This window comes from Myotis davidii, unplaced genomic scaffold, assembly GCF_000327345.1.
Source record: "Myotis davidii unplaced genomic scaffold, ASM32734v1 scaffold38, whole genome shotgun sequence".
NCBI classification, from domain to species: Eukaryota; Metazoa; Chordata; class Mammalia; order Chiroptera; family Vespertilionidae; genus Myotis; species Myotis davidii.
The window spans coordinates 7864299-7875521 of record NW_006291383.1 but is presented as its reverse complement, the minus strand read 5'-3'; the positions used below and the strand labels follow the sequence as shown (position 1 = coordinate 7875521).

Sequence of the window (11223 nt, the reverse complement as noted above, 5' to 3'; positions counted from 1 at the left end):
GGAACCAGGAGGTCAGGGTTTGATTCCTGGTCCTGGCACATGCCTAGGATGCAGGCTCGATCCCCAGTGTGGGGCATGCAGGAGGCAGCCTATCTGTGAGTCTCTCTCATCATTGATGTTTCTATTTCTCTTTCCCTCTCCCTTCCTCTCTGAAATCAATAAAGATATATTTTTTAAAAATCATAACACAGTTGGAGAACCAAAGAGCAAGACAAAAGTATGGAATAAGAGAAAAATCAATACACCAAAGTCTGGGTATTCAAATCAATCTGCCTTTGAGAGAACTACAAAATCCAGAAAAATATGGAGAATAGGTAGAGAATCCTAAAATGTAATTCACTTACAGGGTTTACGCTATTCTGTCTTATTAACAACTTACCTCTATTATACACTATCTTGGGTGCTTTATACATATTATCTTATTTAATCCTCAAAACCACCTGAGTTGGTACTAATGTTATCCCCATTTCACAAATGAAGAAACCAAGGACCTTTCCCAAGGTCACAGTTATTAAATGAGAGAATAGTCATTTAAGTGCTTGCTCTCTTCTACAGGCTATTTGATTAAGTCTCTATAACCTAAACCCTAACCCAGGAATTAGATCCCAAAGTGAACTCTCATATTCAATGCCCAATGCCCATAGAGTATGCTTCCATAACACACTTTAAACCCATTTCCCAAATCTAACATTATAAGAATTCCTACGGCATGTTTGTGATGTTCATGGAAAATAAGCAACAGCTCCTCTGAAGCTTCATCCCTGAAATAATTCTGTAAGAGACATGGATATACACACCAGCCTGCAGAACACGAGACAGTGGGCTTTAAAATAAATGAGTTAGCTTGACTGATGGCAGCTGAGTTGATAGTGGCTAAGGTCACAGGTTCACTCATTCATCAGTCAGCTTTCCTGAGCCCATGGCAGCAGAGGCTCCTCAAACTCCAGCCCAAACACAAGGCAAGTTACCCCCAATGTGACTGTGGGGATAAGAAATGACCTAGGCCAGTGGTCGGCAAACTGTGGCTCAGCAAACCGCAGCTCGTGAGTCACATGCGGCTCTTTGGCCCCTTGAGTGTGACTCTTCCACAAAATACCGGCTCTTCCACAAAATACCGGCTCTTCCACAAAATACCGACTTCTGTGCATCGGCCATGGAGTTTCAATCGCACTGTACGTGCGCACCCGCATGTGGTATTTTATGGAAGAGCCACACTCAAAGGGGCCAAAAAGCCGCATATGGCTCGCGAGCCGCGATTTGCTGACCACGGACCTAGGCAATTCATCCCTACCCCCAAGAAAAAGGCAGCAGACTAGGACTATCCCCTTTCTGCAAGAAAACATTATTCTCTGTTTCCTTTCTCGTCTCCTTCTGTATTGTTTACCTGGGAAACTGTGTTATAGGAGTAACTCCAAAGTGGGTATCAGTGAGTTCACCTGACCTATAAAAATGGAAACTAAAAATAGTTGAGGATGGCTGGGAGGGCGACAAGGAGCCTTGTAAAACAAATCATGTCTGTAGGCCAAAAGGAAGTTCTGCATGTTGAGAAATGAGTTTAGATTTCTTGTAAAGAGAATAATGTCCCTCCCTCCCCATTCCAATTCTAAGCAATCTACACATAACTTCAAATATTCTAATAAAGAGAAATGTTGGCACAGGTGATTATTATTCGTCTCCAATTGCTGAATGATGTAAAATAGCAGACAGGTGGATTAGATAAAATAAAGAAACGAATGGTAAGATCCTGTGGCTTCTCAAGGACTGCCTTGCTGTCCTTTATTTTTCTTTCCAGTTATCTACAGTGAACCCCAAACTGGTCAGAAATGAGGTCAGCCTCAACACAGAAGTAGTTACTCCCCCATCCCAGAGCTCACCTGTCTCATGCTGTAGGCAAAGAGGAAGCCCATGTTGTACTGAACTTCCCGAAGCAAAGACACTGTCTGGAGGTGATCTTCCTCTGTCTCACCACAAAAGCCAGCAATGAAATCACTGCTGAGGCTCACACCTGCGACACACAACCAAGGACAAAGGACAGCTGCTTACTTTCAAGAGAGGCTGTTGGAACTTGCAGGCCACAGAGGGAGGGGCAGCAACTGTAAGGGCTTTCGGAGCTATTCAGCCCACGTGCAAGTGTCATCAGGTCACTGCGGAGCGAGGAGGGAACGGCCTGCTTATCTACAATGTGCCCATGCCAGAGCCTGGCTTCTCAGTCTGCATTCCCCTCAGGACTAGAAAAGGTGTTTTCACTTCAAATGTGGGATTTGGGAGCACAGTAGGAGTCCACATTTTCAAATTGGTCCTGCTTTGTACTTATATCTGGTAAAAACATGGCAGTGCCCCATATAAATATACTTTTGAAGTTAGTTTAACACAATGCTCATTTAAAATAGTAACAATGACTACTATTTACTGAATACTTGCTAAGTGCTACACATTACTATCTATTTAACTTAACCTATTTAATTACCCAAAAATCCAATGAGGTGAGTAGTATTTATTGCATTTTATAAATGAGAAAACTGCAGTCCAGAGAACTTCCACATTATCCTGTCCCATCAAAATGAAAGTATTTATGCATAATACAAGTTACAATCATTAGAAATTTGGACAAAATGTAGACATTATCAACCAAATCTAAAGTAAAAGACTACAGAGTAATTTTATTAGGAGGAAAGAAAAGGGGTTAAGATAAATAGGAAAGGAATAACCTCTAAGTACACATTTTTAAAGATATCAATTGCCCCCAAATCAGAATTAATTCAAACCATATATAACTTTTCCAACTAACAAGAAAAAACAAGGTCTCTCCCATATGTTCAGAAACACAAAAACTATAGAAAATGAATCTCTTTGGCCCTGAGGCCATAAGCTGATCCACATCTCTGAGTATTTCTAGCAAGACCAAAACATTAAAAAATCAGAAAGAAGTAAAAGAGAGAAAGAGCCCTGGCCGGTGTGACTCAGTTGGTTGGAGCATTGTCCCATACACCCAAAGGTCGTGGGTTTGATTTCTGGTCAGGGCACATACCTGAGTTGCAGGTTCGGTCCCCAGTTAGGGTGCATACGAGAGACAACCAATTGATGTTTCTCTCTCGTATCGATGATTCTCTTTCTCTCTCTCCCCTTTCTTCTAAAAGACAAGAGAGAGAGAGAGAGAGAGAGAGAGAGAGAGAGATGAACAGAAGCAAAGTAAGTGTAAAAGTCGTCACAAGATACTGCCACAGGTGTTGCCTGTAAGACTAAGGTCACTGTAATGTGCTCAGTAGAATACATTTCTTAAATGTACCTGGAATAGACTCTCTGACATGATGAATTAACTCCACATAAGCTTCTCTTGAATAGCTGCAATAAAGAACAGAAAGAAAAGACTTAGATGAGCCAATCTTCTTTAAATGAATGCTATAAAAAGATAACACTATGAACTACCACATGTAATCACTTCTCACCCACACAGGACAGTACCATCAGTTAAACTATCCAAAAGATCTTATGATCCAAAACTTATACTGAACCTAATTTAGGGCCTATGAATGTTTAGTTCAAGAACATAAACTATTTTAAATAGCCTTCTGCATTTAACTAATAATGAAGATAGATTAAACATTTCAAAGGATCTAGATGATTTTATATGCTCTCTGGTTCCAAGATGATGGCCAGAGGGATATCAAGATCACCAAGAATAATTTGGAAGTTGACAAGGACTTGTTTAACAGTGTTTTCAAGTCTGCCTGAGAACTCTGACCTTTTGGGGGCGGTGTGGAGGGGCCAATTAAAAATAAATAAATAAATCTCTAAAAGTCTTTGCCAAGTCAAAAACACTAGTTCCATACAGCTTGCCATCGGTCACATTCTCCTTTCAGTCTTATCTCTGCAATATTTATCCCCAAAGTAAGTGAACGATAGAGCTATACTAAATTCCAAGACCTAAAAAACCTTCATGTTAAAATTTCAGTGTGCCACATGGTAGGTGCCTAATAAAAAAACATGCTAAGCAAATGAAATGAGTGATCCAGTCCTTAGTCTATACATTCTTAGTGAACAAAAGCAAATTACAATGTCCCTGGGTTTATTCATATAACAAATATTTATTGAGCAGTTACTATGTGCCGCACACTATGCTAGAATTTTAGACACTGTTTGCTCCTAAAGGAGACACTGAAAAGCTGTACCCCCTTCTCATGGCTTCCAATACACGGCTACTTCCACTCTGGGCTGGTAGGTGGATCTGTTTACAGATGTTGTCTCTCTCATGAATCAGCTGCAGAACCTGGTCAAATAGAACACATTAGTCATCAAAGTCTCACCAAAGAATCTTACAGAAAGGAATACCCATCCCCTCTGTTCTTTGCCAAAGTTAATTTTCAAGTAATTAAGAGGCTAATTAAACCAAACACATGAATTACCCAAATGCTCTACTTTTGCTCAAACCATGTTCTGTCTGTCCCAGACAGAAATGCTTAAGGATACTGATAGCAGTTTGGCACAGTTTACTGTCAATATTTACCTCATCAGGAAAGTCCTTGGGGTGGGGAGAGGTAAAACGAATCCTCATTTCAGGATCTATTCTGGAGACCTGATCCAGAAGGTGAGCAAAACGAAGGCCCCCTTGCTTGGTTTTATAGTTGGTGGAGAAGCCACGGCTGAGGTTGGTGGACACTGCATTGTTGAACTGGACCTCTGAATTGTCCCGATAACTATTAACATTCTGACCAAGCAGTGTCACTTCTTTCAGCCCCTGAAAAGCAGGAAATAAATATTTTGAGAGCAATTTAAAATAGTTTGGTAGCTTCATGCCAAATCACTAACTAAAATAGCTGCGTCATAATGTTAACTTTAAAAAACAGGATACACTAAAAGCAATGTGGATCCTGGATTGGATCCTGAAAAAGAAAAATAACATTAAAAAGTGGCAAAATCAGGAAAAAAAGTCTAAAGTTAGTTAATAGTAATATACCATATTTGGTACATTTTAGTTTTGACAAATGTACCAAAGTTAAGTAAGATGTTAACATTAAGAGGTAACTTGATCTTTGCAACTTTTGTGTAAATTTAGTTATTCCAAAACTTTATTTTAAAAAGTTTATTAAAACAAACAAAGAAGGATATAAAACTAAGTAAAATGCACACACATATAAAAAGACATAACAGTCAAATGCAAAGAGTTACGGGACAATTAAGAAAATCTGAGTATGAGTGGGCTAGGATTAAAATGATATTTAGCAATTTTTGTTAATCTCATTAGAAGAATTATGGTAATGAAAATTTCCTATTTTTTAGAGATGTATTAACTTAAGGGTGAAATGTCATGCTATACTTTGAAATATTTTATCAACAAAAAAATAGATAAGGCAATTATGGCAAAATGTAACAATTATTACATTTAAGTGACAGTTTTGTTTGTTGGAGCCTCATCCCATGCATCAAAAGGTTGTGGGTTTGGTCAGGGCTTATTTAAATATCTAGGTTTCAGGCTCACTCCCCGTTTGGGGGACATACAGTAGGCAACTGATTTATGTTTCTCTCTCACATTGATGGTTTTTTTCTCTCTCTCTTTCCCCCCTTCCTCTCTCTCTAAAATCAATAAAAACATATCCTCAGGTGAGGATTTTTTTAAAAATAAAATAAAATTTAAAAATTTAAGTGACTGTTAGCTAGGGAAAAGGGGCCACAATACTATTCTCTCTTTCCTGTGTAAATTTTTTTCATATAAAAAGATAATAAAGAGGCTTAAAGAAAGGCTGCTTACTTAAATGACTTCCAATCAATAACCATTGTTTGAATGAATAAACAACATTCTGTTAAAGGAAAATATTCTATTCTCTTTGTAACTGTAGTCTAAAAAATCTAAATGAAAGAAACATCTTTTAAAAAGTTACTCTAGTCCTGGCCAGTTGTTCAGTGGTTAGAGCATCAGCCCGAGGACCAAAGGGTCTCGGGTTCGATTCTCAGTCAAGGGCACATGTCTCGGTTGCAGGTTTGATCCCCAGTCAGGGCATGTGGGGGAGGCAACCAATCGATGTCTCTCTCTCTCTCTCTCTCTCCCCCTCATTCCTCCCTTCCACTCTCTCTAAAAAAAAAAAAAATCAATAGGAAAAATATCCTCGGGTGTGAATTAAAAAAAACACACACACTCTATAAGTAAAATAAATAAGTGATTAACAGATCCTTTAAAACACAATGCAGAATCATAGTTTTTCACAAGTTAGTGGGCTCTGAGTTCACTAAGATTCACTTTAATGTTAAGTTCCTTTTGTTATATGCAAATACCTTAGAAAGGTTAGGGAGTTTTTGTCATCACCTCAGTTTACTTAAACAGAATTTCGCTATCTTGAGAGAGTGAGTTTTGGTACTGTGGAGTAGATGGAAGAGGAGAGGAAGGAGACAACTTTAGACCAGGAAGCACTTGTAGAGGTAGTGTATGGGGGAATACCTCACAGTACGTATGTGAGCAGTCGCAATGCCTGAGAGTGAGAAAGCAAGCAAACTGCTGACTTAGGACTGGAGGAGGGCTAGCCTCCCTTGTCCTGAACCAACCAAGTCAGGAAACAGAGACTCCAGAAGAAAAACTCCACATTCCCACCTCCTGTCCTATTCCGCACAGCTGGAAGATTTGTGCCTAGGGTTGAGGAGAGACCTCCGCAAGGGCTGAGGGACCAGCTCCCAATAGGAGGAAGGCAGGAAGCACCTTCCATCTAGCCTCTGATCTGACTCACTAGCCTCATCTATTCTCTTCAAGCTGACCCAGTGGTCAAAATGAACAAAAGATATGGGAGGTTTCCCTAGAATGGACAAATCAATAAATCATTCTGTAAAAAATTACTATCGCCAGGTAGTTTAAAAACATTTAAACTACCTTCCAATAGCAATCCTTCCAATAATCTGGCAAGAAAGGTATTATTTTATCCTCTTTCATAGATGGAGAAACTACGTTTCGAAGAAGGTAGTGAAATGACCAGTGCCCAGGCACCGAGCCAGAGAACGGTGGAGTCAGAATTCATACTAATCATCTGATTCTACACTCATGCTCCCATACTCTCTCCAATCTTCTGTGTTGACTCCTAAGCAAACTTCACAGTGGATCTGCCTGTAATTTGTGGCATCAATGTATTTCTTTCTGGCCAGGTACCGTTTTAAACTTGTACAGCTTAAAAACAGCACAGGCTGCAAAACTAGAAAGCTGTCCTCATCCTCCCATAAACACACTCTCCGTAAGGAAGCCTGGAGAACTTTTCACCTGCTCAGAAAGCTTTCTCACTTCTTCCAGAATGGAGGCAACAGGCCGACTCCTCTCCCGGCCGCGCGTGAAGGGAACAATGCAGTAGCTGCACATGTTGTCACAGCCTCTCATGATAGACCTGGGGGGAAAGAACAGGACTCAGTAACAGCAGCAGCATGTCTTGGTCCAACCCAAGGGGCAGGTCACGATTCCCTTGGCATTATCCTTTGGCTCTGAATTCTCTTGACAAGGTGCTCACACTGGACCAATACGAGATCTAAGAAAAACTAAGGCAGATGGTTTTTGATCTTTAAAAACTATTCTTTAACCCCAGGATAGAAACCAAACCGTAACTGGTGGATACAGTGATTACCCTGAGGGACCAGTGGTGAAGGAATGGGTGAAGACATACCACACTTGGGCTTGCTACTGTTTATATTTACATATTATTTGAACTTTCCACTTCTAGACCAGAAAAACAAATAAATATTATAAAGTGTATATAAGGAGCAGAGACGTTGGATTTAAAACACAGGGGTCTGCAGCCCTGGCCAGGTAGCTCAGTTGGTTGGAGCATCATCCCATACAACAAAAGGTTGTGGGTTCAATCCCCAGGCAGGGCGAGTGTGGGAGGCAACCAATAATGTTTCTCTCTCATGTCAATGTTTCTCTTTTCTTCTCTCTCTCTCTCTCTCTCTCTCTCTCTCTCTCTCTCCCCTCCACCCCTCAAAAAAATCAATAAAAACATATCCTTAAAAATAGGATTTTTAAACATAGGATTAAAAATAAAATAAAACATAGGGGGTCTGAATTTCTCACATTCCTGATCCAAATGCTAGGTATCTAAGTTAAGTCACTTTCTTTCATTTGCATCTTGTATACATGAAAGCCTCAATTTATTGTAAGGAAATAATTACCCTAATATGTATCAAAGATGTTCATTGAAGAATTGTTAAATAAATGTTAGCTATTATTCTTATTAAGCATTCTAACAACAGAGTATTGTCTAGCCATTAAAATGAAAATGGTTGGCAAACTTTTTCTGCAAAAAATGATATAGTAAATATTTTAGGCTTTGCATACAATCTCTGCCACATACTCAATTCTGCTGCTGCAGTGGTGAAAGCAGCCGCACGCTATGTAAACAAATGGGCACAGCTGTTATTTCAATAAAACTTTATTTACTAAAACAGGCTGTAAGCCAATTTGCCAATCTCTGTTAGAGAAAATATAATGGCATAAGAAATGTTCACCACGCCGAAACCAGTTTGGCTCAGTGGATAGAGCGTCGGCCTGCGGACTGAAGGGTCCCAGGTTCGATTCCAGTCAGGGGCATGTACCTGGGTTGCGGGCACATCCCCAATAGGAGATGTGCAGGAGGCAGCTGATCGATGTTTCTCTCTCATCGATGTTTCTAACTCTCTATCTCTCTCCCTTCCTCTCTGTAAAAAATCAATAAAAAATATAAATTAAAAAAAAAAATGTTCACCACTTTAAATAACAAAGGTTATAAAACTGCCTGGCAGGCATGGCTCAGTGGTTGAGCATTGACCTATATGAACCAGGAGGTCATGGTTCGATTCCCAGTCAGGGCATATGCCTGGGTTTTGGGCTTGATTCCCAGTGTGGGCATGCAGTAAGCAGCCAATCAACGATTCTTTCTCATCATTGATCTTTCTCTCTCTTTCTCTCTCTCTCTCTCTCCTTCCCTCTCTGAAATCAATAAAAATATTTTTTTAAGTTATAAAACCAATTACACAAAGAGCTATTTTTTTTTATAAACAAACACATAAGCACTAAGGACAGGGCAGCAATGATATACACCAAAATGATAATAATAGTGTTTATCGTTAGGTGGTAGAAGTAGAGTTAATTCTTACTTTCTTCTTTATGTTTTCCTATCTTTGCCACATTTTCTTCAACAAATATAAACTATTTTGTCAATTACTTTTTTAACTTTAAAGATCAGAGAAGAGAATAAAAGAATCAGGAAAGCCTATGTGAAAAAATAAAAGTATAGGAGGGAGGGTAGAAAAGACCTCATTTTATGTATATGAATACATATGCGAAAAACACTTCTCGCTCTAGCTGGTTTGACTCAGTTGACAGAGAGTCAGCCTGCAGACTGAAGGGTCCTGGGTAAGATCCCAGTCAACAGCACATACCGGTTGCGGCTTGATCCCCAGCCCTGGTTGGAGCACATGCAGGAGACAACCAATCGATGTGTCTCTCTCATATCAATGTTTCTCTCTGTCTCTCTTCCTCCTTTCCACTCTCTAAAAATCAATGCAAAAATATCCTCAGGTGAAGATTAACCAAAAAAAAAAAAAAATACTTCTCAAAGAATTATACAAGAAACAACTAGCATGCCACCTCTGGGATGTGGCCTAGGAGGCTGGAGATGATAGGTGTGAGGAAGTCTTATACATCATTTTTTGTCTTTTGTACTGTGTGCATGCATTACATTTTTTTAATGTTTTCATTAATTTTTTAGAGACAGAGAAAGGGAGAGGGAGAGAGAGAAACATTGATTGGCTGCCTCCTGCACACCTTCTCCTGTGGATCAAGCTTGCAACCTGGGCATGTGCCCTGACCGGGAATTGAACCAGCGACCTCTTAGTGCATGGGATGACACACAACCAACTGAGCCACACCAACCAGAGCTTAATTTTTTTAATGTAATAACATTAACATGTTATTTTTATTTATTTTTTTATCCTCACCCAAGGATATTTTTCTATCGATTTTTTTAGAGAGAGTAGAACATAGAGAGAACAATAGAGAGAAACGTCGATGTGAGAGAAACACATTGATTGGTTGCTTCCTGCACAAGCCCCACCCAGAGCCTTTGCCAGAGAGGAGCCTGCAACCAAGGTACATGACCTTGACCGGAATCAAACCTGGGTCTCTTTGGTCCATAGGCCGATGCTCTATCCACTGAGCCAAACTGGCTAGGGCAACATGTTATTTTCAAAGTGAGAAAGAAGTTTACTCCCTGTCTCTTGGTCAGTGACTCACACAAAAGCAGAAGTAGCACTGGGGCTCGTCTGGACTGGCATGACATCAGCATAGGTCTCATCCAGAGAAAGCAGCACATTGGCAGCTTGCTGGCCTGACTCAGCAACAGTCAGCAGCCGAGGAAGGTCCCGATAGGCATCTGGACCAGCCAAAATATCCACCATTTTCTCCCTATTGAGGATCTCCTCCTTCAGTCTCTCAGCCATGCAACCTGGGAGGGAAAAGAAATAAGCACCTGTTCCCAAATTCACTGAGTCTCCTGGCTTCTCGCCACACATTATCACCAGCTGGATTGGAGGCCAGGGCACAGGAATTTCTCCACGACTTTAGCATCATCCCTCAAATTTGCCCAAACATTTGCATAGCACTGGAACCTGCTTCTTCCACAGGGAAAGGACTCAAGAGCAATTCAATTAAATGCACAGAAAAAAACTAAATCACCATTCAAACACCTTTCTAAACATGAACCACCTCTTTTTTTCATTGAAAACTACTTGCTGTTACAAATAAAAACATTTTGCATCAGAAATTTATTTTTAAAAATAAAGCTTAGCCCAGTTGGCATGGCTCAGTGATTGAGCATTGAACTATGAACCAGGAGGTCACGGTTCGATTCCCTTTCCATTCCTCTCTGAAATCAATAAAAATATATTTTTTAAAAAATGTTTTAAAAAATAAAGTTTAATATACATTTCTACCCTTTTTATCCCTCTTCTTGCCCATAATACTTGATAGTTCTTAAACAAGTAACAAGTTTAAGAACTTGATACTGGTAAAACCTGTAAGAAATTAGTTAGCCATCTATGCTGATATCTTCCATATGCTAAAAAACCATTATTATTAATAAGACTATCAAATTAATAAAAAGTCAATTTTATAATAAACACCCTTTGAAAATACTTGTTTAAGAACTATTCTTGCCCTGGCCGGTGTGGTTAAGTTGGTAGGACATCATCCCATGCACTGAAAAGGTTGCCAGTTCCATTCCC

At 39.7% G+C, this 11223-nt stretch overlaps 1 protein-coding gene across 4 annotated transcripts in view; it reads right to left on the bottom strand.

Annotated features, from left to right (window-relative positions):
• Positions 1 to 11223, bottom strand: part of CDK5RAP1 (CDK5 regulatory subunit associated protein 1) — a 30603-nt gene that overhangs the window by 8946 nt on the left and 10434 nt on the right. For all 4 annotated transcript variants that reach the window (XR_001514015.1, XM_015564498.1, XM_015564497.1 and 1 more), the window contains 6 exons: positions 10235 to 10445; positions 7235 to 7355; positions 4505 to 4735; positions 4170 to 4267; positions 3287 to 3342; positions 1875 to 2005 (listed from right to left, as the gene is read on the bottom strand). Coding sequence is in view for 3 of the 4 variants with exons in the window: in XM_015564498.1 (XP_015419984.1) it covers positions 1875 to 2005; positions 3287 to 3342; positions 4170 to 4267; positions 4505 to 4735; positions 7235 to 7355; positions 10235 to 10445 (848 nt within the window). In the remaining variant the exon portion in view is untranslated. The remainder of the gene's footprint in view (positions 1 to 1874; positions 2006 to 3286; positions 3343 to 4169; positions 4268 to 4504; positions 4736 to 7234; positions 7356 to 10234; positions 10446 to 11223) is intronic.